Raw genomic sequence first — 26645 nt, 5'->3', positions numbered from 1 at the left:
TTAAATTAGAGAAATACTTGATGTTTGACAAGTTTGTCAGGTTCATACCACAATGAAAAGTTTCAAAGTAACCATGTAGTTTATCAGCTTTCACTTGGAAGTAATCAGAGTTTAAACTTGAAAGAGAAAATTATTTGATATTTATTATGATAAATATCAATATTGTAACATTTCAATATACTATATACGTTTAGTAACATGTTAATTAGAAATATTCTTGGAATAATTTAAACTAAGCTAATCTTAGTGTGTCCTTAATAACTAAAGGGAATTCAAGCTTTATCTTGACTTGGCTGTATGCATCGACTCCCACAACTTGAGAGTGAATAAAGTGCTATTCCCAAAATTGTTGAGCTGTTCCTTTAAGGTACTGACACAAAAAAAAGACAGTAGAGAGCACAGAGTTTATGTTGTATTCAATTATAATACAGTTTTAAATCTAATGTGTTTACCACAAGAGACTGATGGGGATTTCTATGTGGTTCCAACTTGTCATGTGATGAAGAGCTTTGTCTGAATGGCATCACAAAGCAGATGAATTGAGCAATAACAGCGTCCAGTATGGAGGGGGGGGTGTGTGTCTCCCCCACCCCTGTCTGTTTCCCAGGCAGAGAAGACATATGGAAAGGTGTGTGTGTGTGTTGTGGCTGTACTGGCAGGGGGGCAGGGCTAAGAGAGGGAGAGAGCGATGGAGAGAGGGAGGGAGGGAGGTAGGGGGAGGGGTTTGTTTATTTCTGTTGTGTTTTTTTTTCTTCCTCTTCTTCTTATGGTAACTGCGCCCACAGGGGAAAAGGAAGCAGGGAGACAGAGAGAGAAAAGAGAGAGAGAGAGAGAGATGGGGACAGAGATGATGGAGGATGAGGGGAGACGGTTAGCAACATGAGCATCCACCACCGAGAGGCGGGAGACAGACGCGGCGACGGAGCGAGGGATGCACAGACACACGGACGGATAGAGGCAGAGCGCGTGTCAGTCCGTCGCTCGTCGCCCAAACAATGAACGTGCTGTGGTCGCTGCCGGCAACACATCGTCACGGCAACCGGAGCCAGAGGGGTGCGCGCCGAGCGAGAATGGCATAGAGAGAAAGAGAGAGAGTGTGAGAGAGAGAGAGGGAGAGGGGGAGGACTGATAGAAAGAGAGATGGTGTCTTCCCCTCAATAGATAGATCCGTCCTCTGTGTGTGTGTGTGTGTTTGTGGGTCTTTCCATGTGTCTCTTTGCTTCATCATGTGTGTCTGTGTGTGGTCGGTGTGTGTTCGCGGCCAGTTGTCTGACACTATGATCTTCTGTCATCATCCAGGTGAATACAAGAAGGATGAGCTGCTGGAGGCGGCGAGGTGAGTACCACACTCTGCTGCTCTTTGTTTTCCTCTCCTCCTTTTGCCTCGTGCTTTCTCCCACTTTGTTGCATCCTTTCATGTTTTTGTTTACCTGTTCACTTCTCATCTCTTGTTCCCTTGCTTACTTTTTTTGTCTCTTTCTCTCTCCTGTTTCAGCTTCCTCACCCCCCCGCCCACCCTCCCAACCCCCCACCTCCTCTTCTTGTTTCCTCTTTTCCACTTATCCCATTGTCTCTGTTTAATTGCATTCTCTCTTTTTATTTTCATATTTTCTGCCTTTCTCCTTTCCTTTCTTCCCCCTGTTATCTCCCGTTTTCCCTATTCCCTGTTTCCTACCTCCCCTCCTTCCTCTCCGTTGTGATCCATTTATATTTTCTGTTTCCGGTCCCTTTTTTCTTATCCTCTTTGCTCCTTTCTTGTTTTCCCGCTTCCTCTCTTCCCTCTCATCTCCTCTGCTGTCATTTCCTTTTTCTCTCCTCTCTCGTATTTTCCTCTCACTTCCTCTTCCTGGTTCTTCGTTTTCTTCTCTTGTTTTCTGTCTTTTTTCCTTCCTCCTCCTTGTTTCTGTTTTCCTTCATATCCTCCACTATCTCTTCTCCCTTACTTTCCTTTCTGGGTGCTCTCTTTTCCTCCTTTCCCTTCCTTTTTTCTTTACTTTTATTTCCCTGTCTTTGTCTCTCTTTTCTTTTATCTTTTTTCCCTCTGCTTTGTTAATTTTTTCTCTACTTTTGTTTGAATTCCATCATTTGCTGCCACCTTCAATTTACCTCCCAACTCTCTCCCCGTGGGTTTATCATTTGTTCTTTCTTTACCTTCATCACACCCACCACACACACACACACACACACACACACACACACACACACATAGTACATACACACACACACATGCTCTCAGCTCCTACATCAGACAGGTGTTTCACAGCCAGAGAGCTTGGTGCATGTGGGCCAGAGACTCTTGTATATTTTGGAGGTATTTTGTGGTTGCAGGCAGTGCATGTGGGCATGTTGCGTGTGTGTGTGTTTGTGTGTGTATGTCTGTGAATGTGAGTTTCCCTCTCCCGTGCAAGCATGTGGAAACAGCAAAGCTTTCGTTTGGGATTGTGTGTTGTGTGTGGGTGGCTAAGCGCTCACTGCCTCAACAACACCCCCACTTCTCTCTCTCTCTCTCCCTCTCTCTACCAGACACACACACACACACACACACACACACACATACACACACACACACACACACGCTCTCACACACAAGGAAGCAGCTGGCCTAGCATCACCGTACCCCAGTGGGGTCAGTATAGGCTGTTTAAGTGTGAGCTGTGAACCCAGTGTGTCTCCCTCACAGCTGAGCCACTGACTGGTTCATCACCAATGTATTTTTTTTTTTTCAAAATCAAATCTTTTTCACTCTTTTAGTGTTGTTGTTCTAGTGGTCAAATCACTCCCACTCGTGGCTTATGGGATATTGTTGTTTCTCTGCTTGTGGCCCAGATCACATCACCGAGGTGTGCAGAGGTACAGTAGAGCAGAAACATAAGGAGAGCTGTTAAAATGCCTCTACCATACTCTGAGAGCGCTGCAGTGACTTTAAATGTGCCACCTCTCTGTAATTGGACTTCCTACAGGTAAAGACAGAAGTGCAGTAAGATTGTGAACTGTAAAACCAAAACAGTGAGCTGAAAGATGCTAAAATGCTGCAGAGTTTGCTGATAATTATTAAAGGGATAGTTCCCCCAAAATTCAAATTTCACTCATTATCTACTCACCCTCATGTCCACTAAGGGCTGGGAGAAGTCCTCTGTGCCTTCTCTGAGTTACTGGGGGGGTCTGCGCAGCAGTATTTGTCCATATAATGGTTGTGAATGGATACCACTTTTCTTTGTCCAAAAAGACACACCAAAAAACATCCAGATACCTCCATACTGCTCGTATGTAATGTCCCTCTTGTATTGAAGCCCCGACATGAGAAATTGTTCCGCCGGTCAGTGCGAAGAGCAGTGAACTGAGACACTGGGAGCTTAAAATATATACTTATTTAATTTTTTTCTGAACAATTTCTCATGTCGGGGCTTCAATACAAGAGTGGACATTACAGACGAGCAGTATGGAGGTATTTGGATGTTTTTTGGTGTGTCTTTTTGGACAAAAAAAAGTGGTATCCATTCACAACCATTATATGGACAAATAGCTGCGCGGACCCCCCCGTAACTCAGAGAAGCCACGGAGGACTCTGAAAATTTGAATTTTGGGTGAACTATCCCTTTAATAGTATTCACAGAGTGACCTCTTCTCTCTGATATGGCAGGAAGCAATTGATCCACAAAATGAATGCTAAGCACCCAGAATGCAGGTTGTGTGTCTTTGTTAATGTCACACCATTAATACAGCAGCTGAAGTGATTTGAAAGGCTTTGAGATGAGAATGAATTTAATTTCTGTTCACATATTTAAACTGATAAATATTCTGGCATGGTTGTGAAGACTGCCCTTCTTTGGGCCAATGCAGATGATTTGTGGGAGATCACACCTCTCTTGAGCATTCAAAAGGAAAAGATGGCAAATGTGCATCTTTAAAATATTTGAGTGAAACAGAATTTTGTTTAACAGAATCAACATGTGATATGTGTGAAGTATATGGACTAAGCTAAGCTAAGCTAAAATAAGATGAGCTAATTGTCTCCTGAATTGTTGTACTTCTGTCTTCTGACCTGATGCTCCGTCCGTATGTGTTGAACAGCTCCTTAAACAGACTGTTTCACACACATACCATGCCATGTCCCTATGTTAAGTCCTTGAGATGTTGTTTACATCAAAATGAGGGCCCTCTTGTCTTGGGGACCACTAGTGGGATGTGTTTGGTAAAGCAGAAGAAAAGGGAAAGTACAAGGAGAACTTAAAGGAAGATGCAGAGAAAATGTGTACAGGGAGAAGCTGTGGCCAGACGGGATGGGATGGTAGCAGTGGACGAAGGGGACAAGAGACAACAGATAATGGTGGTCAGGGTGTTGGAGGAAAACCACAAGAGGAGAGACGGAGGGTTCAAACCAGGAGAAGGAGAGGATGTGAACATCCTTTTTGTGCACAGGTTGAAATATATAGTAACACAAGAGAAGATAGAAAGAAAGGAAGAAATAAATAAATAAATAAATAAATAAATAAATAAATAAATAAATAAATAAATATACTTTATAAATCCCGAAGGAAATTCAGATGTGGTCAACTGCTCTCACAGAACCAGCCTCACACAACACAACAATAAATACAGACTATAAATAGCTAAAAATAAATAATAACTGGTGGTGGAAGGAAGGAGAGGCCTGACACAGAAAAACAAAAGTAAAAAAAAGGGAGAAGGAGAAGTGGGAAACAGAGAATAATAGGAGAATAATCCTTTTCTTTCCATCTGACAGCTTCTTCCTTTACGGCTGTCATGGGGATGATGGTTGGATCGGCCGCTGCCTTGGCGACACTTGTGGCCATCCAATGCCAGGGCAGCGTGCCTAAGAACCAGGAAACACAGATCAACAACATAAACAAAATCCTAACTCGTCTGTGTGGAGGCTGCACAGTTCTCCGTCAGATTCTCTCTAGATTGTTGTTGAAAAGAAAACACACACATATACACACGCGCACACACACATACATAGATCCTCCGATCCTCATTTCTTTATGTCAGTCTGTTCCTGCAGATGAAATTTCTCCGTCTTTTCCCTTCAGTCTCAAGCTTCTTATCTCGTTCTCCCTCATTTTCTCCCCCACACTCTCCTGCTGAGGAACAGCGCTAATCCTCTGTGGTGGTGGATGTTTTCTGTCTAATGTGTGTGTGTTTGTGTGTGTGTGTACGTTTACAGGAGTGGGAACGAGGAGAAGCTAATGGCTTTGCTCACTCCGCTCAACGTCAACTGCCACGCAAGCGACGGCCGCAAGGTAAGCGCTAAGACACACACACACACGTAGGAAAAGTAAAGCAGTAACAAGCTCATCACTGGCATTTTTCTCTATGGCTGCACCTCAGGAAAGACATTAGGGTTTCAAATCCGTCCAATCGGTGCTTGAAGGTTTTATTATTTTTTATTTTGACCAGGAAAGTGAAACGAATGTTGTTATTGGAAGCAATGGGCCTCGGCTGTGTCAAATAATCCATCCGAGCACTCTCCAGCGGGCATTAGCTGCTTTTCTTGGCTGTCAGTCATTAAAATGAATAGATGGAGACACAAAACCTTCAGCGAATAAATGATCCCTCATGCTGAACAATAACAGCGCATAACATGCAAAACAATGTTCAAAATTCAGGGATGGCTCTTTTGTCATCCCTGAGACAAGAAATATTAATACTAAGAGTAATAATGATGTGGCATAAAGAATTTCAAATGTTTGTTTTCATCCAGGAATGTGCAAAATGTGGAGTCGACTTGTTGATTGTGTGTTTTTAATGTAAATGACACAATTTATGCAGTTTCTTCATAGTAAACTCCACAATACAGAGAATTGAGAGAGGCTTTTCTTTTGAAAAGAAGTGCAGGACAGCTCTAGTCGAGCTGCATAACGTTAAATATCATCTTTATCAAAGTGTGGACAAACAAATTAGTTATTTTTTTAAGAGACAAAAACCCATTGTGAACAGTGTAGGTGTGATGATGTAGCAGTAATGTAACATGGTCTTTTTCCAGGTAAACAAAAACACTGAAAATAAAACAACTTTCATGTGAAATAGCTAAAAACTGTGGGCAGAAAATGTTCATGTGGGAGCCCATCACTCACAATAATGGGCTGCTTGAGAGAAATGTTTTCTAAATCTTTTGTTTAGTTTTTTTTTTTTTTTTTTTTGGTCAGTGGATTGGTTTTACACAAGTGTATTATTTTGCATAACAGCCTGTTCAGTTCAAGTGAAAACCTGAAAGCACCGGCACATACACAGCTACCTTAGATAGTCCACACCCTCCAGGAGCAGCACAGGTCATGTGGCATTTTCACGACAAAAGCATCTTTAAAGGCATAAATACACCTTCCTAAGCTTTATTACTCGCTATCACGGTTTGAGGCGTTAGGTCAAATGGAAATTGAATTAACTTTGATTGGAATTAATGACCGCCTTGGAACAGTTCTCCTTGTACGTCTGTGGGAGAGCCAGGGAAAGCTTGACTGATTAAGAGCCACTCAAGTGTGGGTTCAATTCCGATGGTGCGCAAAGCCAAACAGGTTTAGTGAACTAGAATGATCACAATTTACAGCTTCCCTGCACCCTTGTGCCGGCCATGTCTATAATATGTGGAGTGTGTAACCTAATCACAATTACCTATACTATATAAACCAGCGTTGCTTGAATAATAGCAAAAATGTAGATCAGGGTTTTAACAGTCAGCTAATGTCACAGTTGCAAGTTAATTCTGGTCTCATTGGATTGCAGAGTGGAGCGAGAGACTTCAGGGCTTCAGAAAATGCTGGGCATGCTAAATGAAAAGAGCCAACAGAGAAACATGCTGTATTACATCCTGTTCACTTAATAGAAATGATTTTGTGACCCCGGCATCCCATCATACCGTGTCGCTGCAGTTCGAGACTGATTAGTCCTTTTGGATGAGTGACTGGAAGGAAAAATCACACACTTCTTTCTAGATTTGTATTTTCCATGTTTAGGCAAAGTGGTCCCTGATGTCTTCTATACCACTGTTTTCCAACCTGACAGAAGTGAAGATCGCCACTGACCCCGTTTCTCTTTGAGAGCCAAAGTGAGATTGAAGCTCCACTTTACTGTGGTCATTTTTCCAAACAGGTTTAAGGTCCCCCTTGAGTTCTTGTGAGTTTATATGAGTGTTTTACTATTACTTAAAGTGTTATTCTTGTCAGAGTAGAAAAAACTACTGAAGCTGCAGCTACTCACTCATTCATTAAAAACTCAGCCCAGTTTCATCCTCACAAGACACCTAAAGAAGCAATCTACTGTATCATGAACAGGAAGTTGAGGTAATGTGCGGCCAAAGGCTTTTTTTCTTTTTTCCAGAAAGCAGTGATTGCTGTACTTTATTGGTTGCCATGACAACTTTGGGGGACAACCAGGGCGCCATTTCTTTTCTTTTACTCTGTGCTTTCGGTAACTTGTCGCTTGTATAAACGCAGTAACAGCCTTGAGGAGGCTCTTTGCTATAATTACGGGCACTTCGCTGTTGTTGATGATGCTCGGCTGCAGCTCGTATCCATCACATCACAGTCATACCCATAATTGTGAAGGAACATCCTCGGGCTATTATCCATGCAGGTGGCCTGCCGGGTGGGGATGTGATACCCCGAGGGGGAAGCCGTGTAATTTGAAGTTCCTTGGAAGATTCAGGGGATGAACACCAGAGACCGCTGAGAAGCGCTGACATGTATCGGTTCGTAATTAGACAAATACAATTAAATGTCCGGAATATAAAAACTGCGCTCAGACATTTTGTGAAACGACCTCTCCTGCACACATCTGTATTTGTAATGCTCTTTAAGCGCTCAGACTGAAAGCATTCATGCGCAGTAGATGGAATATATTTTCACGCCAGTGCAGTTTTATCCTCATTATGGTCCGAGAGTAATTTAATGGGGTGATGGGGATTTACTTTCCCATTGCTAACAGAAATTATTGAGTGACTTCTGCTTAATAACTGTAGATTCTGGGTGAAATTGAGGGACAACAAAAAACCTTTCCACTTATCATCATTGTTATTTCTCTAAAGCATAAAGTGTAAATCGCAAGATCATGACTAACAAGTTTTGACTGTGGAATACTGATAAATGTCAATGCTTATTACATAAACACATACTACAAAGATGTACACCATCTTGTAAATCTATAATATGCTGACATCAGAGATGTGTACATAATAAAAGCTTCAAATGAATTTAAGCAGACCAATTAAAGCTAAACGCAGGCCCAGTATTGGATTGTTCATTATTAACGGCCATTATACTAGAAATATGAGCTCTACAAAAAGAAAAATAGGACTTTTTCAAACAATTGTATAAACCTTTAACCTTTTTTAATAGGAGACAAAAAACTCAACTCAACTGTAGACAAAAAAGAGAATGTACTGTATGGTGACCTTCAGGAAACATAAAAACAGGGAAAAAAGCCTCTTCTTGAACCAGTGTTTTGTTTGTCCATTCTGTGCTACTGTAGAAACATGGTGACCTCCATGGAAGAGAATCTGCTCCCTATGTGGACGTGAATGCCTCATTTTAAGATGAGAAACAGACAGTAATTCTTAGTTTTAGGTGATACACTTCAATGAAAACACAAGTGTGGATATTATACTTAATTTCCTGCTCCATTTTAACCAGACGCACCGGTCCTATGCAAAGTTGTGGGTGATCAAATGCAGACACACATATACACACACCCATAAATTATTATTTGAATATTGTCTGGCTCAGTGAACGCCCCCTAGACAACACACAGACAAATTATTACCATGACACTAATATTCATCATGCACAGAACAGAGCGTGGAGGAATCCTGTTGATTAATAATAATGATGCTTTCCTTTCAATGACACAACCGTCACTTTCTGCTCTTTTAAGTCTCCCTGCCTTTTCCTCCTCTTTCATTTTAATAACACGCACCCTATATATCTCTGTCACAACAAACACAAATCATCACAACCGAACCTGTGTAGGCCTGGAACGGGTTTTTTCCCTTGTGGCAGAAAAGGAGCTGTCAGATTCCCAAATCTTTGGAAAAGCCTCCTCAGAAGAGAGGAGGCCATTTTGAAGGAACGTTAATGTCATTTTGCTTTGGAACAAGATGTTCAGTACACAGTATGTAAGTGTAATGTTCATATTTTCACATACACATGCACTACATGTAGTGTATCGAGTGTATCCTCACCCTGAATCGAATATGAGCTTCTTGTTCTTTCCATACTTCTCTGTAGTACAGTCACCAGCAGTATACCAGCATGGTGTGTGTGTGTGTGTGTGTGTGTCAGCATGCACTCAAATGATTGAGGGCCCGTCAGAGTGGGATATTATTAACACAGCTGAGTGGAGAGCGTTATCAAGCTGCCTCTATTGAAACCTACCGCTTACTCCTACACACACACACACACACACAAACACAGGCTATATGTGGACTCACATGCACATACACACTTACTCCCTGCAGACATAGCTTCCTCAGGAAAACGGCCTGTGCTTTTTGACTACCCACTACATACACACATGCATCCATCACACACAAATCATTTCCTTTCTTTTTTATTTTTAATGGTCATTTCTCCCTTGTTACGTGCCTCTGCTCTGCTGGGCCAACTACCAGCAGTCGCGCTGGAAATTCGTTTTTCTTTTCGTTTTTCAGAGAGCGTGTTTCATGTTTTCGGACTCCGTTGAGCTCCGTCTGTTGTGAATGTGTGTTTTTGCCATCGTTTGTGCGCCTGTGTGTTTGTGAATATTCCGAATTTTGGATCTATATCTTACCAGTGAGAATCAGCGCACCCACTCACGTCCTAGCTGGCACAAACATCAAAGAGACAGACAACTGGAGAGCAAGACCGTGATTCAGATTCACAGGGAGAGAGGAAAGGGAAAGAGTTTTCATTGAAGCCTTGTTTAAATGTTGATTATGGGATTGTATCCTGCTGAGAGAGAATCAGCCCTGACTGACAGTGTTCATCATTCCTCTCCGCTGAAAAACATGTATTACCAAAAGTGAACTTCTCGGGAGGAGAATTTACTGCATGTCTGACATTAAGAAAACCAGTTTTGAAAGTTGTTTTTTTCTCTACGCCATTTTCTGCCATTTGGGTACTGTTATTTTTCATCTTGACAACAAGTCATTTGCAAAAATAAGATGAAGTGTTCACTGTGGTACTCTGGAACTGACAAAAAGTAGTAGACGTTTATGAGACATGTCAAATATATAACTGAATACTGATATTATAAATTATATTTTTCTTTGTTAAATAATGAAAGTGTAAATGAAATATGAAGTAAGATATGTAAAGCCATATCCTTTTTAATTCAACCCCAAGCAGTTTATTAAAAACCATTTCATTTCTCCTTTGCCACCGTTCAGCTCATAAAATTAATTAAAACTTTGTTTTTCCATCCTTGACATTTAGATATTCAAATAATATGAAACTAAACCAAATGTCTCTAACATTTACTAACTACTGGTATACTCTCTGGGCTTTCCTGCCAGCTAAATGCTTCAGCTACTGGCACTGGAGTTGATACAGGTTCATGTAAATATCAAAGACGGTTTATAATATCTTTGGTTATATGAAGAAAGTTAGCATAAGCTAGGTCCCTAACATTAGCGGACATGAGCTTGCTGTGTTTTCATACTGTTTTCTGTCAATCATAACTGACCTCAGTGCTCAGCAGTCCACTGCTCCACCTTTGTCACTTAACTACTTGGAGTTAATGCAGGCTAATGTAACTATGAAGAAAGTTAGCTTGATAGGTCTAACATTAGGTTACGAGGTTTGTTTATCTGGCTGCTAGTTTTTTATTTACATTACATTTACATTGCTCTCTATGTCACAAGTTGCGTTTCCAGCCACTTGTTTTATTAAATTTTGTGCGTACAAATACGAAAAACACAAGAAATTATAGATGACATCTTCGAACTATCCAGGGTGGGCTAATGTGTTTTGATAAAAGCGAAATGTGACGAAAAGCTGTGGATTCAGCAAATTAGTCAAGACACACTCAAATACACAAACTGCTGTATTTCCAGTGTCTTATCTACATTTTTTGTTTGTACTATTAAAACATTAAAACTGGAGAATCTGTGCTGCCAACACTTTATTTATCTGGATGAATCAACTCCTCCTACAACAGTAGTGGATTAATTTGCATTTTCTTTTGCAAAATTTCTTAAAATCCAAGATTTGCATTTAGATGGAGCCCACACACAACCCTGGGCCAATCATTTCTTTGGTCATTCAAGGACATGCCCATTAAATAGATGAATGATTAAGTGTATTCCATAAAGTAGGAAAATGGTTTTGAAATAAAAACATTAAATTTGCAAGGGATAGATAATGGAGAAATAGACCACTTTATATTTCTTTTTTACAATCTGCAGTATTTATTTACCCAATAAAATGGTTTAGTTCTATGTACAACCATCTTTCTGATTTGTCCTTCTTCAATTTGTCAGATTCCGTGGTGGTCCGCAGTGAAATAACAGTATAGTTATAGGGGAGAGTTGCAAGCACTCTGTCCTGAAATGTAAGGTCGGCTATTTCCTGAGCTTTTACTGTACAATCGAATAAGGTTCTTTTCATTCCACTGCTGTCGTCCCCTTATTGAAAAATGTCCAGCTTGTCTGGAAACTCTCCACCAATATTAAGCTCTCATTTGTACGTCTCCTCTGGGATCATGATGAGTCCGCAGATCAGAATCGAGGCCACCGTGGCTCTTGTCTTGGCAGAAGTTTGCTCATGTTTACAAATCCAGGAGAACGTGAACAAGGTCGTGAGAGTGACTGGATTCTTCCTGACAGGGGATTTTTCACCGCCGAGTCGGTGTGTTTGTAAATGTAACCTGATGCCCCGTCTGAGAGAGATTACACTTCTGCTCCTTTGAAACACAACAATGAAACCATCCAGGGGCATTTGCTAAATGTTCAGATGGCAGGTGACAAATAGAGTATGGAAAAGTTTTAATAAACTTTTGTCAGTGACAAATTTAACCTCTTGCTTCCATGTAAGCCTGTGGCATGTTGCTGACGAAGATGTATGCAGTTGCAGCTTGCTGTTGCACTGGCAGTTTATCAGGAAGAATCAGACGTCTCAATCTGTGGACCCACCCAAGACGTGGTTTATTAAACTAATGTAGATTGTCCTGTCAGGGTGCTGTTTTAAAACTATAGAATATCTAATACAGGCAGTTTGTTCACCATATTATACAGTACCATCAATGGTAGCTAGCTAACTGTGCTTTTTATATTTGGCCTTTGTGAAATGCATTGAAACGAGCTGGCCTCACAAGGCAAAACAGATTATGAGTTATGGTATTTTAATTTAATTCGTAGTAGTAATAGTAATAGTGGTAGCATAGTATTGTTGGTTGAATGTTTTTCTACTGTATGTGTTGATAAGTTCAGGGTTAGATAGTGAAGAGAATGAGCAAGGATGGCCATTTAAATTTTCCATTCTACTTTATTAGAGTGTAGGTCTATATCCTGCGGATATATTGCTGATTTTTTCTGTATGCCTAGAGATAAATATAAATCGTACATGTTCATGTGAGATTGAAAGTAACGACGACACTTCATGTCGCTCAAGGAGTGTTTTCCTGAAGTTCTACTTTTTTGAGCCGCTGGGCTTTGAACTGTCCATGCAGCCTTCGGCTCCTCGGAAAGTCAGTGTTTATAGTCGGGAGGCAGAGCAGATAGACAGTTGATGGCAGAGATATCAGTGTGTGTATATGTGTGTTTATGATTCTGTGTGTCTGACTGTGTCAGTGTGCATGGAGAGCATAAGATGTGAAGACTAGCTGTAGGTTATTTATCTTCCACGCTGCTGGCTGAGCTGAGCTGTCAACGGCTTATAGCTACTGTGTGTGTGTGTGTGTTTGTGTGTGTGTGTGTGTGAGTGTGTGTGTCAGGGAGGGAGCACATAGATTTGCTGATATGTTTATTGATCCAGCCATTTGACACTGCTCATCTTGTTGGCGCATCCACCTGCCAATGGTGCAGCGCTTACCTGATCATGTAACACTACTAACTTTAACGTAAAAGTTGCCTTATTTATTTAAATTTTCTCCACTTAAATCAATCAAATAATTGAATAGTTAATCACTAGGACCACAGTGATACATTTAGTCAGTTTTGTGTCTATATGGGTTAGGTTAGGGTTATATAAATATAGTATTTCAAGACAGTCTGAGGTTAAATGATATTGGGCCTGTTTTATTTGCAGTGCCATATGTGTTGCTGCTTGTGAATTCACAGATTTATCCTGATAAGTAGGAGTGTAGCAGGTCTGAACCCTGCAGGCTGAAGTTAAGGAATAATATCAGAGCTTCACAACACACACGCACACACACACACACACACACACACACACACGGACACACACATCCATGCAAACGACACCAAACAAAATGGTCCAAATGTTGCCGTTCACCCTCCCAGATAGATCATGTCTCATTGCTATGGCAACTGCTGACAGCTAGCAGTCACCGTTGTCATGGGAACAACTTGACAGGCTCGTAAAGAGAAGAGGAAGTCTGAGAGAGAGAGAGGGAGGGAGGGAGGAAAGAGAGAGAGAGAGAAGAGCAGGATGTAAAGGAGGTTTAAGAAAAATGAAACAAAGAAGGGACTAACACAGCAGCCGATAACACACCCCATTTGTTTTTAAATGGTGTGTTAAATCAAGTGTGTGATTTATATTTTTGACAGTCCAACTTTGAGATGTAATCTTTGCTGTTAGATGACCAAAATAAGCAAAATAAGCAATATCGAGTACATTTTGAATTTTGCAGCTACCATTCAGACGCATAGTGTTTCTATTCAGGTAGAAGGGATAAAAAAAAAGAAAGATAAATGCTACCAGGGGAGGGAAGATTAATATTTTCTATCGAAGCTTGAACATGGCCCCTGCATCTCTCCTCGGTCTCTGCTTCATTCATTTTCCTCCCATATTTCCCTCTTTCATCTTCTTCCCCTCCTCCACTCCTGACTCCCCTCCACCTCACAAAAAGGCTTTTAGATGATTAAAACATAACAGTGTTTTTTTTATTGGTATTGTTCACTTTCAGTCTGCATCGGTAAGTGGCAACTGCATCTGTTTGAAATACAGTCTACTAGGTTTCACTCCCGGGCAGCGTATTTCATCAAGTCTTCGACCACTTTACGAACAGAAAGACAAAAAGACAGTTGAAGGACACAGACACTGCATCTAGCTAATAACTTGGTTCCACTAATCAACAGTTGCTCAGAAAATAAAATAAATGGCAATGGCACAGTGCTTTAAGTGGGAAAAAATAAGTGCCGGTACTCCCCTTTTCAGCTGTTGGCTGGTAAATTAGGCGGTGGGCGGTCGATACCAGCACATCATTAAGTGACAGGCTACTTTACATTCAAATATGATGTTGATTAAAAAAAGAAAAACGTTCAATTGAACTTTCCAGAAAGATTTTTAAAAAGTATTTTCTTGTTAAAATCCATCTGTGAATAATGTATGACGACAAATGAATCAGTATTTGTTATTTTAAGTTTACCCACTTCATAAAGTATCTCTATCCTTCCCTAATTGCTGTCCTAAATTATTGCCAAATTAAAATTTTCACTAAAATCAAGAAGTTTTTGTGATTTGTGGCCAAATAAACAGCCTCCACAGACAGCTGTCATTGTTCTAACAAGCTGACAGCAACAGTTTCACAGTGTTTCTCAGTAAGAGCTTTCATTTTACTCTGCTCTTGTTAACGAGTAGTGTTAAGCATTTTGGGAAATATGACTCACATTTAAGCATGTTGAATACAGTAAGTGGAAGGCTACTTATTGGTAGGCTACCACTGGAAAGTCATGTAAATGGCTTTACACTGTAACTCACGAAGGTTTTAGTCGCTCCACATTCACATCTCGTCTGGACACATGGAGTTATACTATGACGAGGCAGCGGCGTGCGCTCCGTACGTGCATGTGAGAGAGTCATGGATGAGAGAGCGCACAGCGCGGCAGCCCCGCCCCTCAGTGAGAGACAGAGGAGCACAGAGAACAGGGCAACAGAACCGTGGCGCTCAGGGTGAAAGAGGCATCACTATCACAAATCGGTCAGAGAGAATGAGAACAGGACAGAGTATGTCCAGACTCCCGGTACTCCCCGGTACGCCGTAAAAAGTCCCGGTACGCCGGGGGTTAAAATCTAGAAGTGCCGGTACTCCGTACCGGTGAGTACCGGCCCACTTAAAGCACTGCAATGGCATTACAAAACTGTAGCTGGAAAAAGAAAGAATGGAAAATCCCAGTCAGGCGTTAGAAAATAAAAATCCTGTCCGACTGTGGCTCTAAAAGACAGTCATACAATCCTACACTCCTACATATTCACATTTGATTTCTTGCCAAGAGTTAAATGAGAAGATCGATGCAGTTAATATCAAACTATAGCCAAGACCTACTGGGTAGCTTATATTAGCATGAAGACTGTGAGCACTTAGCGTGGCTCTTTCTTAATTAAAGTGTTATTTGCATGGATTAATAAAATGTTAATTATAACCTTTAAACAGAGATGGTTGTGTTTACCCCTGTTCTCAGTCAGAAAGCTGACTGGCTCCAACTTCATATTTCACACACAGAAATGAAAGTAATCACTCAGACAAGGATAATGTACCTTTGTCCTTTAAGGGGAAATAATGTGAGATAACTTTTGTTTTATTTACAGTATTTATTATTATACATTATTTAACTATAGAGATAGACAAACAAAGCTCAGTCAACAGTCATGCTAGCACAGTGGTTCCCAACCTATTTTGGCTTGTGGCCATTTTGACATCACAGATTTCTGGCGACCCCGTGATCACGGCCGTCAATCAAGATGCACCGGTTCAGATATTTTTATATGCTGCATTTTATTTGAACTCGACTTGTATTTGAGAAAGTGAAAGTATAGAATACAGTTGTTTAAGATTGTGTGTGGTGTTTTTAATCATAATTTTAAAAAGAATAATAATTAGTTAAAAAAAATATATATATCAGTAATATTTTTTTTATCAATGACTAGACATTTCAGGCGACCCCATTGAATTCCAGTCGACCCCACGTGGGGTCCCGACCCCAAGGTTGAAAAACACTGTGCTAGCAGCTCTGTGAGGCTGTAATTAGGCACAGAGATGCTTTGAAACTAATGCTAACATCAGCTTTGTGCGTGACGTTGCTAGCATGAATATGCTAGCATGATGATTAAGCAGCAGATGTTTTTACAGTGGTTACAATTTTAGATTTAGCAAATTTGCATGCTAACATTTGCTGACTAGCACTAAACACAAAATACACCTGAGGCTGATTGGAAGATTATTGGTTTTGACAGACGACAGAACAATGCAGTCATCCAGGCAGCTATGCCGCTAGCTTGAAACAGCTAAAAACAAACTAAGTCATAAGAGTTAAGTCCTTAAAGGACTTTGAGTACTCCCCTGTATGACTCACATGCAAAATGATGTTGGGCTATTTCTAAGAAGCATAATTTATCCTGAAAATAATGATATATGGGATAGGCCTGTACTGTAGCTAAAGTGACAGTACCAAAGTAGTGAAACAAGAGCCCAAGATTCAATGTGTGTTTTGAGTGTTTTATACTTAACACTCTCATCACTGCATCTCCCTCTGCACTTAAGGCACTTCACTTGCTGAGAGCCGTTATACACTGGAGAATTAACATTTCAGAAAATTGGGTAAACAGCCTAATTTGACCTTTACTCACTGAAAGAGAGTACGTATATAAAGACAAGGACTTTCAATACTCTTCATTTTTGTTCACCGCCGCAACATTGTGTTTATTTAAAGAGCACTCATTAAAAAAAAAAAAACTTAGTATAAGGCCGAGCATGTAGTAAATAAATAAACAGGGTCTTTGCTTCATAAAATGGCAGTGTAGAGAACTAGAAATAGAACGGGCTGCAGTGGAGAGTAGTTGATGTTGACAGAGGATGTGGGATGGGTCAGATAGATGGTAAATGGGTGATGATTTTGATACTTAGCATTACAGGCGTGTGGCTCCTGGGGTCAGTGGATCATAATAAAAGTTTCAGCTGGAGTTTTTTTTTTTTGTAACTGTGGCTCCAATAGGCTATGGTGCGGAGAAACCAGTGCAAGACCTTCTGAGGCAGAGATTGTGTTGATGTGTGACAGCTCTGTTTCTCCCTCACACACCGAGGCACACACAAACACACACACACACACACAAATATCACAAATATGCATGTACCCGTTCCTCACACGGGGTTGACAGATTGAGGAGGCGGAGCTTAGACAACCCAGTCTGACCCTGGCAGTGACATCTCGGTGATGCAACACTACATGCGTGTGTGCGTGTGTCTGTGTGTGTGTGTGTGTGTGAGAGAGAGAGAGTGTGAGGCATAAGTGATGATTCAGTGGTAGCTAGAGGTTTAAGTTGTACTGATTAATGCTTTACACATTTGTGTCTTTCTGTTTGTTTATATTTGCAACAATTTGCAATAACAAGTACAGAGGCGCAGACGGACACATGCACGTACACACACACACTCTCTCACACATACACACTCACACACACACAACACTGCATAATATAAAATGTGGATGATGACTAATAGCCATGTACTGCTCCTTGCAAATGCTGCTGTCACATCCTGTAAATACGAGTGAACCATCTGTCCACCCAGCTCTGCCTCTCTGTCTCGCCGCTGCTCCTCAGCTGAGCTTCTGAGGGAGCAGCAGAGATCACAAAAGATGGGCTGTTTTTTCCGAGATCTCTAAAAGAAGCAAAGTAATGCTGCAGTCACTTTTTAAAGCGACATTTTCCACCGATAAGTAATCTGACTATGACCTTGTAATGGGCTAAAGCTTTTGACATCCCCCAAAATGCTGCTGAATACTTTATTTTACTGATGCTTTTTTGTAAAAAAAAAAAAAAAAAAAGTGTGTGCCACTCTGCACCACCTGAACGTCTGAATCCTGCTGACAGGAGTCACAACACCTGCTTGTCTTCTCTAAGCACCTTGCCTTCATTGTCCCATGGACATTATTGCCCAGCTGCTATCCCACAGTCTCTATTTGCCATTCTTCTTACAGTGCATAATGTGGCTGTCAGTAGAATCACCTGCATTACTGCAGTACAACATGACCATATGCTGCATGGGGAGGAACACTAGATCACCAGGATGTGATGACACTGAGGAACAAGTTGTTACTTATTGACAATATGTCTGCCAATCTAAATGTCAATTTCTTATCTTTTTGTCCTCACTGTGACCTTAATGGTCAGTAGTTTGAACATCTTCCATGGCCTCACCTGATGGGACCTCTGTAATCAAGTGTTATGTGCATGAAGTAGATTCGCAACATCCACAAGTCCTCGTGCTTATACAATAATATATCCATTTATTAGATATCCAAGCAGTTGGTTTGCCAAAGTCAACAGCTGTGTCTGTGCGTAGAGGAAAACTAGAAAATGACAAACGAGCTGTTTCACTGGAAATCAAATTGTATGAAGGACTGGAAACGCCAGGCAAGAATGCTCTCCAGGATGTTGGTGTTGATGATTCCTTTATGACCATAACCTCAGTGCATTCACCACAGAATGAAAGAGAGGAGAGGTGGCAGTTTACAAAACCTTCCTGAAAGAAACCAGGAGAGTTGTGGAACAAAGTTGCATGCTCTGAAAAAGAAAATCAACCTCCGTGAAAGGGGAAGAAAAAGTATGGCTGCCAACGGAACTGGCACACTCCGGTGTTTATTGATGATGATGATGATGATGATGATGATAATGATTTTACTGTGGATGGAAGCAACATGGGGAATACAGAAGTCTACAGACACACACATTATGTGTTTATCCTAGTGCATCAAACTCATTGGACGATGTTTCAGCAGGACAGTGACCCTAAAAATACAACCAAAGAACATCTTTGTCCGATCGAGTTGGACTCGGTGGCTGTAGTGAAGTTTCAGAAAAACATCACCAGGCACATGGCGTTGGCCGATGTCTATACGTCAAGGACCACAGTTTCGACAGAATATTAAATCATATTGATACCAGTCTATTTAGTTTGCCAAGTCAAGTCAAGTCAAATTTTATTTGTAGAGCACATTCAAAATGACCAAAGTCGTCAAAGTGCTATACAGGTAGAAAGTTAAAAAAAAAAAAATAGAATAATATAGACAACACAGTTATACAAACATGCATGCATACATTCATATGCATACATTGGGACATAACAAAAGCAAAAAGCTGATCTTATGTGACACCTAGACCCTGGGCACCATGTGATAAAGCGGCTTTATCTCCCACACAGATCTCTCTTTATTATATAATATATTTAATATACTGTATATAGAATAGAGTTACTCAAATCAAATCTGAGACCTGGCAGTTTGATTTGTGTCCAGTTATTTGCTGAAACACAGACCTTGTCCAACACAAGCTGTCCAAATATATTGAACTGTACATGAATCTGTGAAAAGAACTCTTACATTTCACGTATTTGATCAATGGAAACGACCCAACAATGAGCAGCACAGTGTGAACCGTCAGATTTTTTTTTTGTCCATATCTGCCTGCTACATGTTGCAGCTTTAATCCCAGCCCTATTCACAGTTTGATCTCTGCCTATTGATCAAGTTCAATATGACTGAATAATGGGAACATTCTCGCCACCGTTACATTTCTGCCCCAGTCAGGGTGTCACTTCCAGCTTTGGAGGAAGAATGGCCTTTGCTGAGAGCGTATAGAGGCAACGCTGCTGCATGGAGAGCTGAAGCCACCTCATCTCAGCCACATCTTAAAGCATTCAGAACTGCAGCTATTCATCAGTTTTATGGGCGAAATGTAGTCAGGCTTTGTCACCTGAGACTGATTCAGGAGTGGAAAAGCCCATTGCTTCCTGGAAATTCTTACCTTTGGAAATGTCTGTATAGCTAAAACCCCCCAACGTGTACTTCCTCAACACACTCTTTGTATACAGAACAGATGATGATGAAATTATGATGGTAGGTTGTCAAGCTGCAGAGGGAACAGAAACACATGGGCTAACATTTACTTTATTTTACTGTCTTTTATTCCCATATCCACTCATGTGCAACATTTGTCTTACTCGTATTACGTCCCTCTGTCTCTGCAGTCCACCCCACTCCACCTGGCAGCAGGATACAACAGGGTGAGGATAGTTCAGCTGTTACTACAGCACGGAGCAGATGTTCACGCCAAGGACAAAGGGTACGTACAAGTTAATAATGGTAAAAGAAAATATATATGAAATTTCATATTATATGAAAGATTGAAATTAAGATTTTGAATTTACCAGAATTTTAAGACGTCTCCAACATATCAGTCTCACTGGTCCAAAATGTGTGACTTTTTCATCTGGTGTCATCCAGTGATTGGCATTTGAGGATTTGAGTTATTGGATGTCTTGTTCTGAATTTTATACATAACACAATCTGCCAGTGTTGCACAGCCATATTACTCGAAATGAAGACAGATATGTAAAGAACTTTTGTTTTTCAGTCTTTAAAATGATATTTATTGTTAATTGAAGTGTTTGACTCTTCCAGTGGTCTGGTGCCTCTACATAATGCCTGCTCCTATGGACACTATGAAGTTACTGAGCTTCTGCTAAAGGTATACAGACACACACACACACACATACACATACACCCACACAAGCTCAGTATTTACTTAAGCAGTGGAACTGATCCTTAATTAATATGATTATATTTTTTGCTAATAACAAAAATGGAAATCCCAAAAGAATCAAGTTGTACTGTTTTGTTCTTTGTGTTGTTTAATTAAAAACAAAGTAGATATGTATCAGCCAGTCTTGGAAGACTGTTTTTAGTGTGCGTTTGCCTAATTCCCCTCACACTTACTCAAAGCAGGGATAAAGCTAATTGCTTAGTTTCTTTCCTTTTGTCTTTCAGCATGGAGCGTGTGTCAATGCCATGGATCTGTGGCAGTTCACCCCGCTCCACGAAGCGGCATCTAAAAACCGAGTGGAGGTCTGCTCTCTGCTGCTGAGCCACGGGGCCGACCCGACCCTGCTCAACTGCCACAGCAAGAGCTCTGTGGACATGGCACCCACTCCTGAGCTGAAGGAGAGACTTACGTGTGAGTGTGGCACTTACATAAACCACAGCTGCAGCGCACAGCAGCTTCTAAATGTGTCATGACGCTGAATTAATGAATAGGTTGTTTTAAGAGGGGGTGTTTACACCAGGCATGTTTGGAGCAGTTGATTTGAATTCGTGTGAGTGTTGAGACGGTTAAAAATGGAAATCTCAGTCCTCTGAAAAGAGAGCAGTTGTTTTCTGGAGCAGAAAACAAGGAATCAGTGGTGTGAAGTGAGACAGACACCAGAGTTGGTGACCAGCAGATCTATATGCTTGGATAGCTGAGAAGAGCAAAATGGAGCCTCGACTGAGGCTCACATTTATCATTTAGCTCTAACAGACAGTCCACAAACAAACTCTCTAACATAGCAACATGCAAGGAGGCTACATAAAGAGATGTATAAATACTTTTGTGGTTATGTGAAGTCAAACTTCATCAACTTTTTCATTTTTTACTTTTTGTGGTTGTGTTAATACTGTCTGAAATTGGTAATACATACAACGTCTAGGCCCTCAAATACAACAACTATTTCTTCAAATGCCATTTTCAGTCTATACAAATATAAACAGGTGCATCTCAATATATTAGAATATTATGGACAAGTATATTTATGTCAGTAATTCAATTCAAGAAGGGAAACTAATACATTATATACAGTAGATCCATTACACACAGAATGAAACATTTCATGTCTTTATTTATTTCATTTAATTTAATTGTAATGATTATGGCTTACATTTAATGAAGACCTAAAACTAAGTATCTTAAGATATTAATTATTCCAAAAAACAATTTAAAAAAAACATTTTTAAAATGGAAATGTTGGCCTTCTGAAAAGTATGTCAGTCTATATGCACTCAATACTTGGTTGGTGCTGTTTGACTTGAAAGTCTGCTCCCCTACAACGGAATGGACAGTCTAGTTTTAATGGTAAGTTTATTTTAACAGAAAGAGGCAGAATATCAGCAAAACATCCAAAAATAATATCATAATATAGCCTAAAGGTTATAAATGAATGTACATCTGATCAAATGAAATAAGGACAAAATCAGCACAGGACCAAAAACGTATTTTCCCCACTGTAACTATGAAATTATCAACGATATGTTAAAGTACATTAAGACATATAAACTAGAATAAACCCACACCTACATGTACGTAATTTCTAGCATATTTGAAGGGTTTCTGGCTGCAATCAATCAGGAAATCTAAATCCATTATTTTCACACTCCACTACACATTAGTCACATTTATAGCTCCTGTCTACGAGTTTCATTTGTACTTTGGCTCTTTCATAGACGCACTGCATCTACACTTCAGGATGCAAGGATCAAGCTTTTCAAAGCTTTTCACCTGATGTGTTCTTGAACAACTGCGCTCCTTGCTCTGTTTTGATTTCAAGTGGGTTCAGAGTCGTACACAGTGTTTTTTTCATCCCACGATCTATCTGCTGTATTGATGTGCTCTTCTCTAGTGTTGCATTTTGTTAAGATTAATCAAGCACAGACAAAAACTGCACATCTACATGCATGTTTTATTTGAATTGGGCATTTGGGGGGATGTATGATATGGTAATTGAACAGAACAAATGTTAATTAAACAGAAAGAGCTGTATAATTAAGTTCATTTTCTCAGAACAGCCATATTTTCTTTATGAGTGCATCCACCACAGTGTCAAAAGCAGACAAGTTAAGTCTTTGTCTGTGCCAGGAAGCGCTGTGCAACTCGTTGGAAGTTAATTAGTGAGTCAGCTCTGTCTCCGCTGCACTTTATCTTTTGCTGGACAAAATTGTTAACTGACTGTTACAGACTGAAAAACGCTTACCTTCCATTACGCCTCCTATTGACTTGAATACGGTGGAAAACAAGTTGGGTTTTTTGTCGTTTATCGTAGAAAATTGATTTATAAAAAAAAATATCAGTCTAGTCTTGTTTGCACAGATGGCTTGAACAAAACTGAAAGAAGTTTAAGGTAACTGGCTTGGAGTTGGAGTGAGTCAAGTAGAGTTGCTTTTTAAAGCAATCGTGTGACATTTTAGCAAATACAGTTGATCGCTTTCTTGCTGTGAGGTTGCCAGGCAACCAGGTCCAAGGCCAGGAAGTGCCTGCTTACAAATAGTCTCTGTATAAAACACTTTATGTTTGTAAATTTTCTATTTATTATAACAGAGCCTTGCTAGCTGTTTCCAGTCTTTATGCTAAGCCAAACTACAGTGCTGTGGCTAGCTGATAGGTATGACAGTTCTATCAATCTTCATAAGTGTTTTCCCCAAATATTCCTTTGAAAGGTCTGTTTTTTTGTGTTGTTTTTTTACTCAGCACAAAGAAAGGAGCACTTCAAAATCGCTGAGTTAACGGCCCCTAAAATAAAAGCACAATTGAAGTTGACTATTTTATTGATCCAACAGGTTGTCGTTCTGACACTGATCGTCAGGCCTCAAATGCCGCTTTGTTTCTGAAATGACTGGAATTCCGCTCTCTTGAAAATGAATTTAACTCTGTTTCTGTTGAACTGAATTCTGTCATTTTCTTCTCGCTTCTTTCTTAAACTATTTATTTTTTCTTCCAAAGAACTTGAGTTCTCTCACCCTCGCTGGCCTCCAAAAGTCCTTTGAATCGAACAAACCCTTTGAATAGCACATGTGTTTATAATAACGCTTTAACCTCGACCTTTCTTCATTCAAAGGGGTCACGAACCCAAATATTCTGGAGCGAAAAAACCAAGCAGAAAACAAAGCAAAAAAACAACTTCAACTTTCTTGTAGAGTTAACTGCAGAGGCTGCTCCTGTTTCCCACTTATCAGCTTTTTCTTTATGCCATTGATTCTGACTCTTCTCTCTCTCTCTTTCTCTCTCCTCTCTCTCAGGACTATGTTTTCCAGACAATATGACATCTGCGGTGCTCTTACCATTTGTCTAAATGTCTGATTAGAAATGCATGAATGCTGTTACTCTGTCAGTGGATAGACTATGAACAGACTCTCCCCTTTTATGCTGCCGAAAATGCTTCTGAAGCAAAATAGTTTGTTGTTTGTAATTTCCAGCCCTTGGAGGATAATCACTTGTTTCCGCTCCAACTCCAGCACACAGACTGTTGCATCATGTGTTATTAGCTTGCTGGTAAAAAAGAAAAAACAACTTTGAAGTAATCTCGATGAAGCGCTGGTATGCCGTGGGGTCATTGCGAGTGAATGAATACATTGTTAGAGTTTGAGAGAGAGCCGTGTAACTCCCGTTTGGGTCCAGTTATTCATTCCTTTAAAGAACCAGATGTTCTGTTGTGGGTTTAGATGTTTTTGCAACTTTTGGTTTTGTAGAATAACTCAAAAGAGTTTACGTGTGTATGTGTGTGTGTGTGTTTTTTCAGACGAGTTTAAGGGCCACTCGCTGCTTCAAGCCGCTCGAGAAGCCGACATGGCCAAGGCGAAGAAGACCCTGGCACTGGAGATCATCAACTTCAAACACCCTCACACACATGAGACAGCACTGGTGAGAAACACGCAGACTTGGCAGATTGTACCTGACACAAACACACACATACAGTACATGCACACAAAGATACTTATATGATGTTTGTGTGTGTGTGTTAGCACTGTGCAGTAGCGTCGCCTCACCCCAAAAGGAAACAGGTGACGGAGCTGCTGTTGAGAAAAGGCGCCAACGTCAATGAGAAGAATAAAGAGTGAGTATCAATATTTAGATTTGTATACTGTACAACAGAACACTGTCACAGGTGATTTAATTACAGACTGATATTGATAAAATAAAGAAGAAAAACTAAGTGATATAAAATAAGATGAGCATATTTTTTGATTTGTTTAAAGGGATAGTTCAACATTTTGGCAAACTGGCCCATTGCTATAATCCCTATAGTCTTGCAAGCTCAGAGCTACGCTACGGAGGCTAATGGGATATCTTGGTTTCCCTCATCAAACTCAAATAAATACACAATCCAACAACTCCAAAACACTCTCGTGGACAAGTTGGGACCTGCATTCATTCAGTTGTTTTCGAGGCAAATGCAGAGACTGTTTGCCGAAAAACCGCCCCCGACGGGAACGCGCCTCAGCGGTTTTGCATGAATTTACCTCAGTAACATTTGTGTATTTGATGAGTTTGATGAGGGGAACCAAGAAATTCCATTAACCTCAGTCGCGTAGCTCTGAGCAGCTCGTGGCTCTGCTCCACCGTTCTAAAAATAGCTTGCACCGACAATTAAAGGTAATGAACCTACTTGGATTATGGCAATGGACCAATTTGCCAAAATGTTGAACTATCCCTTTAAGGCATGCACATTGAAAATAAAGCAAACAAACCAGTGTTTGTGTTTCTCTCCTCTCCCTCCCTCTGTGTAGTTTCATGACTCCTCTCCATGTGGCAGCAGAGCGGGCTCACAATGACATTATGGAGGTGCTACAGAAACATGGTGCCAAGGTAAAACACAGTCAGGTCTATCAGCTGTCATTTCCTTCATTTTTTTCTGTCAATTTATTTCTGTTTTTCTTTTTCTCCACTTTAATCATCCTTAGAGGAAATGTACAATTTTCTTTTTATATCCATCCATAAACCTTTCTGTTTGTACAGCAATCCACCTCTACACATGTATAGAAATCAATATCGCAGATGTTTGTGTTGTGTAATTACAGCCCTCTCGTACTCATGTAATGTAATTGCTGTAAATGTTTCTGCAATTTGAAACGTCTGCATTGAACATTAGGGTTGTTTTTTTGTTTTTTTTTGCGTCAGACCCTCGGCTTTAAAGAGCGAAGGTTTATTTTTAGAGCGGCCATGTTGGTCTGATATTCAACAGTAGCTCACAGCAGAAGGAGCACTGATTGTTTCACAGTAGCATAAAGTAGACCAGGATGCAGCGCAGCAACAATGACCCTGAGTTTACAATGAAAGTAGTGACTCATCCAATTCTCAATACTGGGAAAATGTTACCTTCTGTTGTTATAATGCAGCCACTATTGATACTGGTTTATTTCAGTGTACTCATATATATATATATAACGTTGTAATTGCACCACATTAAACCCATTGTAATCTACACCTACCGGTATGTAATCTGACAATTTCATAACATATACCTGTTTTTACTTCAGTATAATTTATAAAGAAACACACAGCTTGTTATTTTACTCAAAACTAGTTTCTCAGTTGTTTAATAAATCTACACGATTTATAAAACAATTTTTATGACGTTGTGCATAAATATGACTCATTTCAAATAACAGACAGAAGTATCATACATAAGCAAATGTAATGTAATCATTGGAAATGTCTATATTCATTTGTATGAGGCTGCCATACAGCATTCTGGGAATAAAAAGGTCTTTTGTTAGGTAAGAAACAAAATGTATGCAGTATTTTAATCCATACATGTTATTTATATATTTTATTATCTTATGACAGGGTTTAAAAATAAATTTCAGAGTTGAACGTTAAAAGAATTGACAGTATAAGAAAGACTGCAGCGTTTTCTATGATGATCAGTGACTCAGATCAGAGCGCCATCCACAC

General features: G+C 40.2%; 1 protein-coding gene across 1 annotated transcript in view; it reads left to right on the top strand.

Moving 5' to 3' along the window:
- The window catches only part of tnksa (tankyrase, TRF1-interacting ankyrin-related ADP-ribose polymerase a), an 87740-nt gene that overhangs the window by 33421 nt on the left and 27674 nt on the right, over window positions 1-26645 (top strand). Inside the window, exons 5-12 of the mRNA XM_085793543.1 lie at window positions 1300-1336; window positions 5186-5261; window positions 20134-20228; window positions 20567-20633; window positions 20933-21119; window positions 24490-24611; window positions 24713-24804; window positions 25478-25556. Of these exons, the coding sequence (XP_085649669.1) occupies window positions 1300-1336; window positions 5186-5261; window positions 20134-20228; window positions 20567-20633; window positions 20933-21119; window positions 24490-24611; window positions 24713-24804; window positions 25478-25556 (755 nt within the window). The remainder of the gene's footprint in view (window positions 1-1299; window positions 1337-5185; window positions 5262-20133; window positions 20229-20566; window positions 20634-20932; window positions 21120-24489; window positions 24612-24712; window positions 24805-25477; window positions 25557-26645) is intronic.

This window comes from Trachurus japonicus, chromosome 12 (assembly GCF_045865225.1).
Source record: "Trachurus japonicus isolate A0001 chromosome 12, Traja_1.0".
In the NCBI taxonomy this organism is placed as follows: Eukaryota; Metazoa; Chordata; class Actinopteri; order Carangiformes; family Carangidae; genus Trachurus; species Trachurus japonicus.
This window is presented reverse-complemented; position numbering and strand designations above follow the sequence as displayed.